At 54.9% G+C, this 18,396-nt stretch overlaps 1 protein-coding gene across 1 annotated transcript in view; it reads right to left on the reverse strand.

The window, feature by feature from the left end:
- Window positions 1-17,179, reverse strand: part of CCDC33 (coiled-coil domain containing 33) — a 106,809-nt gene extending 89,630 nt beyond the window's left edge. Inside the window, exons 1-3 of the mRNA XM_047075669.1 lie at window positions 16,870-17,179; window positions 15,657-15,982; window positions 13,429-13,431 (exon numbers count right to left, since the gene is read on the reverse strand). Coding sequence (XP_046931625.1) covers window positions 13,429-13,431; window positions 15,657-15,982; window positions 16,870-17,179 — 639 coding nt within the window. The remainder of the gene's footprint in view (window positions 1-13,428; window positions 13,432-15,656; window positions 15,983-16,869) is intronic.
- Between the last annotated feature and the right edge of the window lie 1,217 nt (window positions 17,180-18,396).

Raw genomic sequence — 18,396 nt, forward strand, 5'->3', positions numbered from 1 at the left:
TGAATGTACAGCCATCCTGCCTCTTTGGGTGCCTGTAGTCTTTCGTTTGTTTAATAATAATAAACATGGGGCGCCTGGGTGGCTCAGTCGGTTGAGCGTCTGACTTCGGCTCAGGTCATGATCTCGCCTTTCATGAGTTCAAGCCCTGCATCGGGCTCTGTGCTGACAGCTCAGAGCCTGGAGCCTGTTTCAGATTCTGTGTCTCCCTCTCTCTCTGCCCCTCCCCTGCTTGTGCTGTCTCTCTGTCTCTCAAAAAATGAATAAATGTTAAAAAAAATTTTTTTTAAATAAAAAAATAAAAAATAATAATAAACACAAAGTTCAAGAAAATGGTTCCTTCTTGGCGGCTGGGCCGGAAGGTGACAGAGAGAATGGGGAATAAGTAGATATGTTATTGTAACGTCTCTTCGATTGGGCGGTCAGCTAATGGGTGTTCATTATATTGTTGAAAATAAACTATAAATAGCTAACGACGGCCGACAAATCCAATTCTGAGCTCCACAAGAAATTATTACAAAGGTAACAATTCTTTTTATTGAGCACTTACCCTGTGCCAGACGCGGTTCGAAGTCCTTTTCCGGGCAGTGAGATGGCAGAATGAGGACTGACTGGCCCTTGGCCTGGGGTGAGGTCTGCTCCCCGGGGAGGCTAGATGGGAACCGGGCCCCGAAACATGGTCAGAACCCTGGTCCGGCAAAGGTGAGATCTGGGGTACTGGGTGGGGTTGAGAGGTGTCTGGAAAACTCCTGCGGCCTGCCTCTTTCTTCTGCCAGCTGTTTTAGAGCCCATATTGAGGGTTCTTCCCATTTTCCTGGGTCTGGGGACCAAAGCAGGCCCATCCTGGCAACAAGAGGCAGGAGCTTATGGCTTTCTGGAGGCCTCCTCCTTACCCCTCCACCCCTAGTCTAGAGAGAGGCAGGAAGGATGCAGCTGTCCCCAATTTATTTATTTTTTTTTATTAAAAAAAATTTTTTTTTAACGTTTTTATTTATTTTTGAGACAGAGAGAGACAGAGCATGAAGGGGGGAGGGGCAGAGAGAGAAGGAGACACAGAATCAGAAGTAGGCTCCAGGCCCTGAGCCATCAGCCCAGAGCGCGACGCGGGGCTCGAACTCACGCACCGTGAGATCGTGACCTGAGCTGAAGTCGGACGCTTAACCGACTGCGCCACCCAGGCGCCCCTAGCTGTCCCCAATTTAGAGACAAAAACTGAGGCCTCAAAAACTGAGGCCTCACCTACAATCAGAATTGGAAAGACCAGCCAAGGTCACCCGGACGGCCGGAGATGGAAGCTGGGAGTCCCACAGCCAGTTTTCTCCGATCCCAGGTCTGCTGAAGGTGGGGCCCCTGCCTCCTGGGCCCATCTCATCCCCACCAGGCAGGCGCATGGGTGGAAAGGGTCTCAGGGATGGTTCCCCAGCCACCTTACTGTGCCTCCTCCTTCCTGTTAGTCTCCGAGGCTGCAGCAGCAGATAGGGGAGGGGGGACCAGTGCTGCCTCAGTGCCTACGTGAGCCATTCACTGCCCAGTTCAGCATTCTGCAGCAGGGCTTGAGAGAGGCCAGCAGGACACTTTGGGAGCAAAGTTTAAGGAAACCAGTGAGCACTGGTTCTCAGGGCTTGAGAGAGTTCCTGCCATCATATCTCCTCAAATTTTTACCCCAGTCCCTTCCCTGCTTCACTGTGGCCCCTCACCCCCCTGCATGTGGGCTCTGGCTCTCACCCAGCTGCCCTACCAGCCATCTGAGCTTTGTACCCCTGGAGCCCTAGCCTTTGGCCTTCCTGCCTGGGAAGAAGATAAATGCACTGGTTCCAGGCGGTCTGGCTCCGGAGTGCTAGCGAGCCCTGCACACTCAGCAGCCACCAGAAGGGCCTTCCTACCACCTCATTTGTGGGCTGGCCGGCTCCCTGGGCCAAGGACCCCTGTGACACTCTTGTGCCACGCTAGCCCTACTCCCAGAACTGCTTCTTCCTGGGCAGTGAGAATGCCATCAGCCTGGGACTGCATGTGGCTTTCCTACTTAACAACACCATGAACCTCACCTTTCCCTCTGCCTCCCCAGCTCCTCCTCTTGCCTCATTGCCCATCCCTGGTAAGGGGTACTCTGCCTCCCCCAGCCAAGGGAAATGAGCCTGCTCCCCAAATGCCTAGAGGCCAGCCCCAAGCTTTGATGACTCAGATTCCAGTGTGAGCAGAAGCAGGTAATGAGTGATCTCACAGCTAATAGGTAACCCTCCCCACCTCCCTCCAGGAGAGAGTACTTGGACCTGCCCCGAAGCTGGGCCAGGGGTTGAACACAGCCATTTAGGGAGCCTCCAGCTATGGAGGGCAAGCCACTGGACTGGATCTGAGGCTGGCTCTTGGGGAAGGAAAGGTCCTGCTTCCTCCTATGGCTTTGCACTGGGCTTACTGTGCAGCAGGAAGAGTCTGTGCAGACACGTGATTCACAGCTGTCCATACTCCCTCATGCTGTGTCCCAGGGCCCAGCTCCAATTGTCCCTTTAGGCCTAGATATCCCTGCAGCCAGTCCAGGGAAGGGTGTCTCCCAGGGCCCGCAAACTTGGCCTTCCTTTCCCCTTAGTCCTGTCCCACACCCTTTGACATCCTCCATATTCCTCCCACCCTCCACTCTCCACCCCCATCACTTTCTCTGTATTTCGTCTGGTCCACTGCACTGGGCTTCTGGGAAAGGCAAAGGATGGAGGGTGTGGGAAACTTAGCGAAGCTTATAGCTGTGTGATCTTGGTTCAGAATAGTGACCCTCTCTGAGCTTTGGTGTCCCTCCTTTTTAAATTTTTTTTTTTTACATTTATTCATTTTTGAGAGACAGAGCACAAGCAGGGGAGGGGCAGAGAGAGAGGAAGACACAGAATCTGAAGTAGGCTCCCGGCTCCGAGCTTTCAGCACAGAGCCCGACGCGGGGCTCGAACTCACAAAACCGCAAGATCATGACCTGAGCCAAAGTCGGACGCTTAACTGACTGAGCCACCCAGGTGCCCCTGGTGTCCCTTTTTATACAGAGGGGAAATCAGGGCTGCTCTGAGGATTGAATGAGGCAATGGAGGTACTGCTCTTAGCACTGATACTCAGTTGAGTGCTCCAAAAATGCTTGTTCTTTTCCTTGCTGAACAAACTGGGACCTGGCAGGTTCTCCCCAGCAGAAATGGGCCAGAGAAGCAAAAAATGTCTGTAGGGTGAAATACGGACACCTCCACCCAGTGCTCAAACCTTCACATGCCCTCCCCCGCCACCAGATATTCTAGCCCTGGTCTCCCTTTTCCCCAGACCCACTCTGTGCCCAGCTTCCGGACCCGGTGTGGCTGTGCGCCACACCTTTCCAGCAGACCCCTTGCCAGAAAAGTCTCCTGCTTTCCTACGTAAGTTCAATTTGTCCTTACGGTCTGGCTCAAGACAGTTCATCCAGGAAGCATTCCTGACTCCCTTCATCCCCTGCTCTGAACAGTCCTCTTTGTCCATGGTGACACCTGCCTGTGTCTGTGCTGCTGAGTTCACCCCCAATAGGTGATAAACCAGAGGCAGGGGTGTGGCACCTGGCCAAGTCCCTGCCCCTCCCCCAGAATTTGACAGGTGTCAACTGAGGCAGTTCTCTTACAGAGTCTCTGTTCTCCAAACACCACGTCACGTCCCCGCAGCTGGAGTGGAATACACAGCAGGTGTTCATCTGTTGGCTGTTGAGTGGCCGACTTCAGAAGGGTCACCTCCTATAATTATGGTGGTGAATCCGCAGCCTGCCTGGCCTTAACCTTGGCTCGGCCAGGCCCCGCAGCAAGCATCTGGGCAAGTCCTCTGGCCTGTCAGGGCGGCAATTTCTCCTCTGTAAAGCAGCGAGGATAGCCTACCTGGCAGGGGCCTGGTGAGGAGCAAGTGAGAGAACAGAGGCCCGGCACATGGCGGGCGGCACTGAACCGCACTTCCTCCACGTGCACACCAGCGTGTGCCCACCTGAACCCCCGTGGCCCCCGCTTTGCAACAGGGGACTTGGGGCGACTGTAACAGGCGCGCTGTTCTCGTTGGCTCAGCAGGCACATTTATTGACCGCCTTGTTGAAGGAGCCTTCTCAGCATTCGGTAACCAGAGTTCTCACTGGGGGCGGCCCAGGGCCTATCTTCACGTCGTGAATCACTTTGCTAAAGATGCAACGTGGCTTTGGGGCATTTTTCTTTTGAAAAATCAATAACTCATTAACAAAGAACTAAATAAAGGGGTAAGCAATGGAAGCCACCTGCCATTCCCTTTCCTCAGGTGGGGGCGCAGGAGCCAGACCCACCGAAGTGGAGGAGGGGGTCCACTCGGGGTCCACTCGGGCTGGGGGTGCCATAGGCTGAACCCTCGCCCCGACTCTTCCAACCCCACAAATGTGACTAGGTCCCTCCTCTGTTTCAGTAAACACTTCAGGAGGGCCCCACTGCTCTCAGGAGAGATTGGAGTTTTCTCAGGAGACCCCGGAAGGCCTCCCAGTCTACTCACCCCACTCTCTCCAGCCTCGTGGAAACCGATCCCTGCCTCACACCCACGCTCCAGCCACACTACACGCCTGTGGCCCCCTGAAATGGGCTCTGATCTCTCCAGCTTCCCGACCTTCATATTCACTGCTCCATCTGCCTGGACTGTTGTCGTCCCTCTGCCAGCCTGAATAATTCATGATGCGTCCTCAAGACACAAATGGAACAACCTCTAGCAAATCTGCCCTGAAACCTTCTCCCACTGCCCCCATCCCCACCCAGGGGTATCAGATCCACAGCCCCCAGGCCTCTCTGCGCCCAGGTACATGGCCCACTATTACTTTCTGGGAGAGGGACTGTCTCCTCTGAGGACAGGGACTGTGCCTGGCGGTCCCATCCTCAGGGGCCAGGCTATTGCCTGGCACAAAGTTGGTGCCAGGTGGGTGCTCACTGAATGAGTGAGGGATGACATTAACATCAGATGTCTTCCTCCTCCCTGTAGTTCCCCAGAAGCCCCCACTTCAGCCTAGGATAATGGTGACTGCCCCCCAGATAATCTTCCTTCCTCCAGGGTCCAAGCCCTCAGTGGCCTTGTCTCCCCTTCTAGGGCACAAATAGCTGGTGTGTGAACCTCATAGTAAAATCAAACACTCAACACGCACTTGCTATGTGGCAGGCCCCATCTATACGTTTTACAGACACGAACTCAGTTGTCACAAATAGGCATGAGATAGGTACTAGTCTAGTCCCCATTTCACAGATGAGAAAACAGAGGCAGAGCCTGGAGCAGAAGGGCCAAGCTTCAGACCCAGGCCATATGGCTGCAGAGACTGTACTTGGAATCACAGCCCTTGCCTTTACTGAGGGGCTTGTGGGGAGTCTGGGGTGGGGGAGACAGCCCAGAGTACCCCAGCCGCCACCCACCACCCCCGCCACCAGACAGGGCCTCAGGGCCTGTTCTGCAGCTGGGATGAGCCAGCAGGTCGGGGGAGCTCCAGTTACAGGAAACTGCTTATTCAGGGCCAGCGGGCTTGGGATCCCTGATTCCCTCCCTCTCAGATTCCCTACTCAGCGCGGGTCCCTCGCCCACACCGCCCACCATCTCCACCAGAGAGCACAGCCTCTGGCCCTAATCTCATTTGAGGCCATGAAATCGCATTTGCGGAGTATTAATGCAGCACGGAGCTGGCCCAGCCCTGCCTGGCTCCTGGCGGACAGGAGCCTGCAAAGCAATCTCTCGGGGAGGCGGCTCCCGGAACACCCGCCGACAAAAAGCAATTATGCTTTAAGAGGAAGATTAAAATAATATTTCCCCACCCTCCCCTCCCCCATGCCCACCCGAGGGCCTCAGCTCCACGTGGCCCCCACCGCCTCCCAGCCCAGCAGTGACTCAAGGGCAGGCTTCCTGCTGGGTGAGAGGTGGGGGCAGACTCCACCCTCTCTCTCCTGGGTGTGCCCCCATGGCCGGCCCCTCACCTGACCCCACGCTCCCCACCTTTTATTCCCCCAAGTTCCCAAAAGAAACTGTGCTCTCTCAAGCTTCTGGGCCTTTGCCTAAACGTTCCCTCCCCCTGGAGTGTAGCCCTCCAACCTGTCTATCCGGCAAGCTGCCATTCACCCAGCACGAGGATCATAATAGCTAATGTTCTGTATTTAATATCTTCTTTAAATTCATTGCATATTCAAGTCAACAATCTTGTGTGTGTTGGGGGGCACTGTCATCCCCCGTTTTACAAAGGAAGAAAGGAGGCACAGAGGGATTAAGTCCCAGTGCAGGACCATGGCAGAGCAGGGATTTAAGGTAGAAGTCTTTCCCCCTTCCCCCAGAGTAGACCCAGTGGCTTCCTCTCTGACATCCAAGGACCACAGTGGCCTCGCTGTGGTCTCTTATCTCCCCAAGAGCTCTGAGAGGCCAGGCCTGGAACAGAAGCAGGATTTAACACACATTACTTGTGCGGAAGAATCAGGCACCTCCCCGCAGCAGCAGAAGGCCTGCGGATGTGTGTCCCGCCCCTGCCTCCAAGCCTGGATCCCTGGTGCCTTCCAGTCTGTCTCTGTTCTGGAAGTCTTTGGAATCTCCTCTCCTCCAGGAAGGGCTCCCGAATTGTAGTCAGGCTAGCATATGATTTATTTATTTATTTATTTATTTATTTTTTTCAACGTTTATTTATTTTTGGGACAGAGAGAGACAGAGCACGAACGGGGGAGGGGCAGAGAGAGAGGGAGACACAGAATCCGAAACAGGCTCCAGGCTCTGAGCCATCAGCCCAGAGCCCGACTCGGGGCTCGAACTCACGGACCGCGAGATCGTGACCTGGCTGAAGTCGGACGCTTAACCGACTGCGCCACCCAGGCGCCCCTAGCATATGATTTAATCCTCACAATCATGCTGCAAAGTAACCATCACTGCCCCCCCTCCTTTCCCCCCGCCCCCAGCCATTTCACAGAAGAGAAAACAAAGAGTCAGAGAAGTGACCTGATCAGGAACAGCCGGTATGGGGCAGAGCAGGGATCTGAGTCCAAGGTCCATGTTTATCCACTGCACCTTCTTGGCTGTAACTTTCTCTCACCCCTCAGGTTGGGAAAGGGCTGGGTTCTGTCCTGAGATTATTTATGCAACACTGTTTTCTGTGTCATCCACCAACTCCAGTGGGCTAGGGGGGTTGCCTGGAGCCTCTGAGCCATTGACAGCCCCAGCCCCATTCCTAGTCCCTCTCCCCAATCACCCAGCACAGTGAGCACTCGTTGTTGAGGTCACCTTAAGCCTCAGTGATCTGGCTTGCCGGGAAGAAAACTGTTCCCCCAAACTGCTGCCCCTTGATCCCGCCACACCATGTAGAAAGCTCACCAAAATACGGGTCTCCCTGCGACAGAGTGCCATAAGTCACTCCCACCTCTGTGCTGGTTGCTATACCTGAAACGACAAAAGACTTGGCGGGCCCCTGGGTTCCAGCCTGGCTTTGCTACTGACTCCATGGGAAGACTCAGGCAAGCCATCCACCTCCACTAGGGGCTCAGTTTCCTGCTCCAGAAAATGGACATTATGAACGCTACCTTCCCACCTCCCAAGACCCATTTGATGCTTCAGTGGGCTTCGCAGGTTCCAGCTTTGCAAGCCTGGCTCAGAGAGGCCTGGGAAAACAGGTGATGGCAGAGGGTTTGGGGCGCATGGAGCCAGTACCTGCCCTCCATTCCCTTGGCACTCCTGCAACTCCCCATCCCATGAACATGCTCTCCCCACTTCATCCCTTCTCCCCTCTTGCTGTTCCCACGCACACACCTCCACACTCCTGCTTCCACACCTTTGCTCACACTGTCCTCTCCACTTGAAACCCACGATCCTCAATCTCTCCCGGAATCCCACCCCTTCTTTGAGGCAGGGATCAGATGTTCCCCTGACATCTGTGAGGTGGGTTTTAACGAACCAAGCAATTTCCCACCCCCCTCCTCACCTGACCTCACAACCTTGCCATCAGTAGGCACTGCTCTGCCCATCGTACAGATGAGGAACTTGAGGCCCAGTTAAGTCAAGTGTTTTGCTCCAAGCTACACACACACAGCTCTCGTGCAACTGAGCAATAGGGTCTTCTGCCTCCTGCCAGAACTGGTTTTCCTATGGCAGACCGAACCCTTGATGACCACCCGGTCATGCCCATCACTTCCTCCCCAGGTCCCAGCAGCCCTCGCAGACAGCTTGGAGAGTCACTGTCCTCCAACTCCTCCTACTGCCTCTCCCCACCCAGCCTGAAAGCTCCCCAAAGGTTGGGGGATACAGCGACTTTGTTTACTGCTGGGGGAATGGATGGCCAGACAGATGGATGGATGGACCGATGAACACCCTGGGCTCAGGGAGGTTGGGCCATTGGCCCTATCCAGGTGGCCAGATCCAGGTGGAGGAGGGATATCCTCATTCATTCTCCATCTCTTGGGGGAGGGGGGTGGGGCCCTGTTAGCCTCAGCTGCTCCTGAGCCCAGGACCTCTGCAGAACCAGCCCAAGCCCAGGCTGGGATGTCTCAGTTGACTCCCGACAGGCCCAGGTCAGGGCTGGATGCCCATCAGTGTTCCTTCCCTGCCGCCCTCCCCCATCCACTGTTTTATTAAAGATCAGTTCTTACAGATTGGCTTCACATGGGGTTTTAATTTCACCTCATACATCACACATGCCATGTCCCCAAGTCTCTTTCTCCTCTGGTAGAGGCTGCACTGGGGCAGGGGTGGGGGGTGTTCTGTACAGAGAGATAAAGCCAGGAGGGTCCCAAGGAGGTACAGATCTGCGTGTGGGAGGGTGTGTGACCCACGTGTGTCTATCAGTGAGTTGGTGTGAATCTCTCTTTGTGATGGGGAGGGTCCCTGCCTGTCCAGGATGAGATGTGGTGGCTCTGTGCGTCTCAGGAGTGTCTGCTGGGGGCACATCCACCTTCCAGGGGTATAAGTGAAGGAGAAGAAAGGAAGACAACCATAAAACGCCACATGACTGGATCCTCCTGCCCCTCCCCCCTCCTTCTTTCACTGTGAAGGTAACTTCTGGAGATGAGAAGGCCACCATGGTTCCCTCCCCTGGGCTGGCTGGAAGGACATCAGAAGCAGGCACCCCCCTTCCGCTCCATATCCCCTTCACCAGACACATCTCTCCCTCCCTCTCTCTCTCTCTCTCTCTCTCTCTCTCTCTCACACACACACACACACACACTCACACTCACTCACACAGACTCCAGAAGGTGTGAGTCAGCAGTAGCCCCTGGCTGGAGTGGGGGAAGGTGGAGATGGGGGGGAAGGGCAGCAGGGCCATCTGGCACGCTCAGTTACAACAATCTGCTAATGGAGCTTCTTCCTCGACTAGCACCCAGGCTGGGCCAGCCTTCTCCACTCCAAAACCTGGGGGTCCCAGAGGGTGGGGCTCACAAGTTCCCATCACCCCTCCCCTGGGAGGCCGGCTAGGCAAAAGGAAGCAACCCTATTTTCTAGATGCAGAAACTGAGGCCCAGACCTATCAGTTTTGCCCAATACAGACATCTTAACTCATTACTAGAACAGCAAGCATTTATTCAACGCCTCCTGCAGGGCAGAGGCAACCGTAAGCTAGTTCATGTGTCTTTCCAGCAGTCGAGGACACAAGGATTGCTCTCCTCCATTTCACAGATGTGGAAATGGAGGCTGAGGGAAGTTATGTAATCTGCACAAGGCCACATAGCTACTAAATAAATGCTAGATACTGATCTGAACCCAGGTCCATCTGACCCCAGTATACCTGCCTCTCATTGTAAGCTGCCTGAATCCCAAACCTATTGTATACCCCATCCTGCCGAGCTCCAGATACTGATCCTGATAGCACCTCAAAGGCATATAGAGGTGACCTGGAAATCAGGCAGGGCAGGACTGAGGGACAGGCTTGGCAAGGACATAAATATGAGACCCCCCAACTTATGCATGTTCAGGTTCTTATCTGCTATGTCCAGGGACCTCTGAGGTCTCTTTCAGAGGTCCCTGAGAGAGAAAATCTTTCAGTGCTACTGAAGAGGAAGAGGGGACATCAGGTGGCCTGCAGGGCAATTTGGTACATTTAGTTGACGGCCTTTCTCTTCCTGAGGGGGCTGGTCATGTCCTTGTCTCTGGGCCAGCACGGGCCAGCCCTGACTCTCCTGCCAACCTCAGCCCTCCATCACCGTGATGGGTCTGCATCCCTCCCTGCGTGGGTGACAGCGCTCTCCTGGAACGCCTTGACAGTGCCTTTGTTCCTCTGAAATAAAAGAAAATCGAGCTACAAAGGGAAACCTCAGGTAGCTTTTAACGGGGGCTCAGCTGCCTGAGGCAGAGTGTGTTTAAGCTGGAGGCTGTTGTCACAGGAGCAGAAGGGGGAGCTGCCTGCAGTCTCCCTCCCACCCCCCACCCCCACTATCCCCATGATCAAGTTTACTTGAGGAAAAGGCTCTTCCAAATAGCGGCCAAGGAGGAAATCAATGAAAATTGATAGAGAAATGTAAAGCAGCTGTCCGCTGTGCGTGTGTGTGTGTGTGTGTGTGTGTGTGTGCACGCGCGCGCGCACAGGCAGCAAAAGTGTGCTGCCTGGACCCAGGCTGACCTGCTTAGGGCCAAGAAGGCCAGGGGCTGGGAGTCACTCCAGCCGTGCTGCCAGAGGGGTGCTGGTGGCTGGGGGAGGGGCAGCCGCCAAGTCTCACTCGAGTTAAGAGAGAGATTAATATATTCAATCTGCTCAGGGTAATTGAGGGAACAATCGGAGTGTTTTTCTAAAGCCCATAAAACTGCCTCATTTGCAAGGAGGCGCTGACCTGCTCCAATCATCTGTATTTGCTGGAGCTCAGGAAGGGAGGAGGAGGGGCGACAGTATAGTCCCTCTTCTGAAGGACTAGGGGACAGTAGCCTGGGAGGGGGCCAGCAGGCAGGGTCTAACCTGTTCTCACCTTTCCCACCTCCCACCTCTTAGTAGCATCCCAAGCACTGCCTTCTGGAGCCTCTGTTTCCCCACCTGTGAAATGGGCCATGGGCATCCTCCTCCAACAGGAGAGTGGGAGGGAGTGGCAGAAGGGGAGGCTTCTCTAGATGAGGCAAGCTGGCAGGGACACCAAAAGTGTGGCACCGTGGTGAAGGCGTGTGAGCATAGAGGTGCCCAGCTCCCCCAGCTGGGCCAGCTCCCCACCCCCACCCTAAGATGAAACAGGCAGTAAAGTTAATGAAATCCACATCGTGTGCCTTTCTCCGCTTGAACCATTCCAGTCTCCAGGGCAATAGAAACAGCGTATGCAATAGCGAGCAATAAAAGGCACAATGAATTTAAAAGAGTGAAAGGGGAGGAGAGGGAAGACGTGGAGTGCACCGGGCCGGAGGCAGAGTGCACAGGGCCAGAGCTCCGGCTGGCCGGAATGGGACCGGAGGGGATGGGGGTGGGGAACAAGGGAAAGGTATGGGGGAGAGGGACCGGGAGGCAGGGAACAAAGGGAGAGAGACGGAGCCAGAAGTTTAGGGGCAGAGGGCAGAGGGGATGCCCCGGACCAGCCACCGCCAGCTCCGTTCCTCTCCACTTCTTGTTAATGAAAGCCCCCAGCCTGTTGGTGCCAAAGCCACAATCAGAAGCCACAGGCTTAGAGCCAGGTGCTCAGCATTTGGTGATTGCTTTATTAGCTTTTTCTTCTTTTTTTTCTCCCTCCGGGGCAAAAAGAAAAAAAAAAAAAAAGGTGTTTTAAATGGAAAGAATAAGAAAAAAAGACCCTTGAAAGCGTCATTTAAAAGGCTCCTGGGGAACGGAATCGTTTCCATGAAACAAAACTGCGATTGTTTGGAAGAGGTAAATGCCGGGCTGGAGTGGGGGAGGGAGCCCCGACACCCTCCCCTCCCCCAGCTCCCGCTCCAGTGGGAGGATGCTCGCTTAATCGCTCGCTCAGAGAGTGAAGGAGCCCCCACGATGGCTCCCACAGCTACAAGCAAGGAATTTTCAAGTTCATGTTTCCAGAAATTTTATCACTGGGAATTTCCAGCCCAAGGTTTTGCTCTTAAACAGCTCTGCCTGTGGGAATTCGTCCTGAAACCTTCAGGATCTCTCAGAGAGGTCCAGTGAGGTGCCGGAAGGAATGTGGCCCCTGAGAACTCTGTGGCTCCAGGCTGTGTTGTCCTCCCCTTGCCCTCCAACCCCCCCAGGGAAGAATGGAGCCAGAGTCACCCCAGCCAGCCCAGCAGCCAGACTGTGGCCTGCACCTTGCTGCTCCCCTCACCCCAGGGATGTTTTCTGCCCAGCACTGGACGGGCCACCCTCATTCTAGTCAGATAAACTCCCTCTTACTCTGGGGGAAGGAGAGCTGGGGGGTGTTGGGGTAGCACAGCCATGTGGCCTTAAACCTGCCAAGAAGATAAGGAGGTAACGTCAGGGGACAGGATGGGTCTGGTGGAGCCCTGCCCAGAAAGGAAGCCACTAAACACCCATGCAGCTGGTGGCAGGAAACCTGGAGCTGGCTCCCTCCCACGCACGGGAAACTTCCCTCTGTAGCTTCTGCCTGTGCACCCCAGTCCCCCATCCGTGGGTCAGGGGCCAACGGAGTGATCTCCATCCTGGAGTCTGACTGTACCTGCTGGAAACATCCATGGGGGATCTGCCCTTCATCACCATCAACCTCCACCCCCCCAGCACACACACACAGGAGGCAACCTGAGACTTGGAGAAGGGAAGGTGTTCGTTGTCGTTGTCGTTGTCGGCGTAATGTTACTGTGGGGGGATTGATTGTTCCCGTGGAGTCTCTGGGATTCGGGACATGCTGTGACCAGCACTGGTGTGTCATTTTAGGGCTATGTATCCTGTGGGCCATGGCTGTGGAACACAATGGGTCAGAGTCAAAGTCAGTCACTGAAGCTCACTCAGAGGCCTGTCTCCTGCTGCCTAGTCATTATCATTGCATTCCTAACCCCCTTGCCCTCTGCCCACGACGCCACGCTTGAGTCCCACGAACATGATCAGTTCTGGTCTAAAAACTGACACACAGGACGCCTGGGTGGCTCAGTTGGTTAAGCATCGACTCTTGATTTCGGCTCAAGTCATGCATGAGTTCGAGTCTGGCATCAGGCTCTGCACTGGCAGTGCGGAGCCTGCTTGGGATATTCTCTCTCTCTCTCTCTCTCTCTCTCTCTCTCTTTCTCTGCCCCTCCCCTGCTTGCACTCTCCGTCTCTCAAAACATAAATAAACATTAAAAAGAGAAAAACCCTGACACACAAATTGAACAACTTACGAGCTCACAATACAGTTGTAAATGGAATAGATTCATTGGTTCACATGCCTGAGGCATACAGGACTGAAGATAGTCTGGAAGGAACAAAATCCATGCAGAACAGGCCTCCTGGAGGAGGTGACCTTGAGTCTACCCCTTTGCGTCCGAAGCCCAGAAATCCATTCCTGGCCCTGAACTGCATGCAATGAATGCAGTCTCCTTTCTCCAACCTTCTGGATCATGGTCTCTTCTCACCATCTCACCCTACCCCCACTTTCAGATGTCTTTCTCCTCCTCCTCAGTTGACAGCCAAGGAGAGCTGGGTGAAGTCCTTCCCTCTAGGGCTCCATTTTCTCCATCTGCACAGAGGGGAGGGAGGATGGTTTCGAGGGTCCCCGTGGCTCTAGGCCACATGCACTTCCCCAGGGAGCTGGCCACAGGCATGCAGCCCCAGCCCCAGTGCGGAGCCTCTAAGTCCCGGTTCCAGAAAGGTGCTCGTTGCATTATCTGTTCCCTACCAGTTTCCTGACCCTGTCGTCAGGGTTGTGATTGCTGACCCCCCAGGAGGGAAGCTATTTTCCTCTCCCTTGAAAGCCATTTTCTTGTCTTGGTAGAAGCAGACATCTGACACTTTAAGAGGGAGAATGGCAGGGAGATGATGGCATTAAATAACAGAAATTAGAGCTGCCGAGGATGGCTCAGCCACCCCGAGGCCCCCCTTCCCTGCAGCAGCCGCCCCATCACATGCATTCAGGGCTGCAGCCTGCAAGCTGCCTGCAAGGCCCGGCCTCTCAGCGGTCACAGAGAGCAGGGGACTGCTTCTCCCTGAGTTCTGAGGCTCTTGTGTGTGTATGCAGTCCTGTGACAAACTAGGACAGAGGGGCCAGGGCCCCAAAGTCAGGGAGCTTGCTTGCAGCCTGAGAGAGCGGAATGTCACCGAGAAACCGGGGGAGCTCCAACTCCCTCACAAGCGCCCAGGGCATCCTCAGCCTCCCCGGCACACAGCCCCGGGCATACAATAGGCGGTCAAAAGTATTTGTTAATAGACTGGTGAATGAATGGCTGAACAGGGGCCAAAGTGGTCCACATAACGGGCTGAGACCTGGCAAGAGAAACTGGCCCCTGGGTTCCTTTCAATCTTCCTGGCACATGCCAGCAGGTCACATTGTATCTTTCCCCCGCACCAACGGTCTCCCCCTTTGCCTTCCGAATTGAATAGCCACCTAGCTCTTCTGCCATCGCACCCTGATTCCCTCCACTTTCCCTGGCCCAGCAGCCCTCCCCGAGCCTGATCAGCCCACCACCTGGGCTCTGCTAAAGCCCCAGGCCGATGCACTGCCCGGGAGAGGGGCTGCAGGAAAACCCAGCCACCTTCAGCTCCAGGCTTAGCTCAGTCTCCTGTTGCCACTGAAAGCCTTTCCTTCTTCTCAGGCAGCTTATTCTAGTCTCTCCGCCTGGAATACCTTCCCCAAAGCCCAGAATTGACATCCTGAAATCTCACCCACCTAGCGCAGGGTCTGACAGGGTCAGCGCCTAACCAACGTTTGATGGTTGAATGGATGGTAAGTGAGTGATGAACAAATAAACGAGAGACTCATCTCCAATAACATCTCTTCTGAGGAGCCTTTGTGAGGCTCCAAAATCTGACCTGCACACTCCCTCACCAGAGTGCCCCTTCCAGCACATGGCTTCCAGGACTGCATGATGCCCACACTGTGCCCACCGTCTTTAAGCTGGGTGGCACCATGAGCTCCGGGACTGACCTAGCTTTGGATTCCGTGCACGACTGTACACTAAGTTCCCCAGGAAATGTTGTTGGTATTAAATGGACTCAAGCATCCTCGGGGATGATCCTCAGTTTCTCCACCCATGATATGGGCTGCCAGCTTCCACCTACACTGGCTTCGAGGCCCACCAGACACACTGCCCGGCTGCCAAACACGACCATACTGGGAAACCCTCCTTCAGCTTGTACAAGGACCAGCAGACTCTCTTACTTGGGTCCGAGGCTGCCAGAATCCTGGTTCAGGGCTGAGTCCCTCCTGGCCGTGGTGGGAGCTGGAGGGGCTTGAAGGGGGACACACACAGACTTCTGTCTCCTGGTCACTTCGGGCATCTCTCAAAACCTGGTGACAACGCGTGAGATTGAGTTTGCGGAATGAAGGGTCTCGGGGACACTTACCCACTGGGCAAAAGACATCCCACCCCGTGGTGTCCCTGCTCTGTGTGGGCTTTGCTCTATTTTTCTGTCATCCCCTTCAGACTGGGGGTGACCTGCCTCCATTCTCAGACTGCACGTTCCCCAGAACTGAATGAGGCCACCCTGGGAAGTTCTGTTGCTCAGTTCGGGATTTGGGGACATCCAGGCTTATCAGAGGCTCTGGGTCTTCTCACTGGGGAAGCAGTGATGCCAGAAGCTGAGCGGGGTCCCAGGGAACACCCACCTGCAGCCTGGGCAGCTGGGGCTCTGGGCGTGATGACACGGGTCCTGGCTGGCCGGCCCCTGGAGGGCAGTTTGGGGCTGGAGGCTGAGGGGCCCGGTGCTCGCGGAAGGCCACGCTGTAGGTCAGGCCCCCGCAGTGGCGGGCCGTGGGGTCCGCGCTGGCGCGCAGCAGGGCCAGGCTGCCGCAGTAGCGGTACAGGTCCTCGTGCTCCCGCGCCCACAGGTTCATGCGGGGCTGGTCCGGGCGCGGGAAGACCGGGAAGATGGCCTCGCCCACTCGCTGGGCGGGGTGTCCCGAGGCCCCGCCCAGTCGCAGCGCCTCGACGCGCAGCTGCGCGTCCTGCTGCCAGTCGTTCTTGCAGAACCCTGGCAGGCGGGGTAAAGTGGGGGGTGTGGGGTGGGGGACACATGGGCTCAGGGAGGGTGTCTGGGGTCTCCCTGCCTCCCCCGGGGGGTGGAGATGACTGGCAGGGCCCTCAGGAAACCTGGGGGGACTGCCCTTTGGCTGGAAGCTAAGAGGCTTGGCTAAGATTTCCCTGCGGTTGACACCTCTAGGGCCCCTCACTTTACCGATATGGGGATGGGACGGCTCTTACTCGGGTACATGGTCCTGTATAAGGCCACGTGGAGGGAACAGTGCAACCTGTCCTTGATCTTTGGCCACCTGAAGGCCTCGGACTTGGTTTCCGCATTCCCTCACATCTCTCCTCCTCTAGGTGGCCTGCCTAGATGGCCTCACAGTCTAGGTGTGGATCTTCTCCTTCCAGATCACTTAACTATTCTCTGCTTGAGATTCCTGCCTCTCTACCTAGTCTGGAAGCTTCCTGAAGGCCAGACCGGGTCTCCACCTCCCTGTCCACCCCCATGCCCACAGTCCAGTGGTGCTCAGCCTGGGGACTCAGGGCACTGGGATTTAACGTTACTCAGTATGACATCCGGCAGGATTGTGCCCAAACCTGCTGTGCACTCAGCTCTTGTAAATTTACAAAGCCACTCCTCATGTGTCCTTTCATTTCTTCCTCACCCAAAACCCTGTGTTCAACATCAGTGTCCCCATGTCACACGGAAGGAGTCAAGGGCTCACTGAGGGCCAGCATTTGCCCAAGATCACACAGGCTGAGCTTTGGGATCCAGTCTAGAGTTCTGACCCTGCCCCTCCCAGTTTCCCTGAGGCTCCCTGGGGTCCCTGATAGGGGCTGAGGCAGGAGTTACAGGGTCCTTCTCTCCCCCCAGCCACTACCCTTACTTCATACCTTTGGGCAAAGTAAAGACAAACTTGTTCCCGGTAAGGGCGAGGTTCTGGCCAGGATCCTGCTGCTCAATGACATCGGTGACAGCAGAGCAGGTAGGGAGGGGGTCCCCATCATTTACCTGCAACAGTACCCCAGCCCCAGAGCCGGCCTGCAGGGGGTTCTCAGCTGTAAGCCGCAGGGCATATCTGCCCTCCTCATTAAACCCCACGCTCAAGACTTCGAACTCCAGATCCAGCTCCTTCTCCTCGGCCTTCAGCCTCTGGTATTGCAGGGATGCAGGAACCCAGAGTTCAGGCCCCCTGAAGGCCATGGTCTTGCCAGGGACTAACCCCCAAGCTGAGCACTGCCCCCTCACTCCCACAGCCCCAGCCTGGGCCCCGTATGAAAGCCTGTACACCGGGCTCGCTGGGCTATACCTCACCCCTCTCTGTTTGTTTGAGGAGAAACCAGGTAACAAGCCAGGAAGCTGGGCCTGTCCTGGGGAACAAAGGCTGCCATTGATCCCACCCTTTTAGCATTTGGTCATTCAACAAATATTTTTTGAGCATCTAATGTGTGCCAGGCATTATTTTAGACGTTTGGAATACAGCAGTGAAGCAAATGAAGGTTCCTACCCTCCTGAAGCTTCTCTTCTAGTGGGGGAGGGAGGCTGGGACCCCACTGGGAGGCTGGTATAAAAATAGACACTAAATATGGAAAATCAGTAAATTATAACATATGCTAGAAGATAAGTTCTATGGAAAAATTAGCACAGGGTCAGGGATGAGGAGTCCTGGCGTGGGTAGGGGGTAATCAGGACTTCCCATTGTCCAGAGAACCTGTCTCCACATGCCTATTCATTCCCAGGAGTTGTTGAGTTGGGTGGGTGAGAGGGTCTCAAAGGAAAAGGGACAGCATTTGTTCTCTGGGAGCATGGCCTTAGCACCTGCTTCCGGAAGCAATTTACCTTCACAATCAAAACTCACGATATGGGGCACAGCTTCACTTTACAGACACCCCAAAGCTTCTCACACCAAAGAGTTGTCAAGCTGGAACCCATCCTTCCCGATGCCGATACCCGAGAAGAAAAGGGAAATTCTGAACACTCCTCGGTAAGAACCGTCTCTCTACCGTCACCACCACCACCATGACCATCTCTGCTGTCATCACCATCCCCACCATCCCTCCATCTTCGCCTCCAGTATCATCATCATCATCATCATCATCATCATCATCATCCATGATACTCTTCATTGAGCAGCAGGCACTCTACGTGGCTCCATGACGTAGATATAATCATTCCCATTTTACAAATGAAGAGTCTGAGGCTGAGAGAATCTCAGATTACACAGCTAGTAAGAAACTGAGCTGAGATCTGTATCTATACCTACACTTTCCCCTACTAACATGTCCTGGGACTGGCTCAAAGATTGAAATTCATACTCTCAGGGGCTGCTGTATCCCAACACCGGAGAAGTACAGTTCTACAGTTCTGAGTCCAAAAAGCACATTTACGGGTACAATAGATTTCATTTAAGAGTTCACTTG

The sequence above is a fragment of the Lynx rufus genome, unplaced genomic scaffold (genome assembly GCF_022079265.1).
Source record: "Lynx rufus isolate CCGP_SWC_20201006 ecotype Redwood Valley unplaced genomic scaffold, mLynRuf1.p SCAF_13, whole genome shotgun sequence".
In the NCBI taxonomy this organism is placed as follows: Eukaryota; Metazoa; Chordata; class Mammalia; order Carnivora; family Felidae; genus Lynx; species Lynx rufus.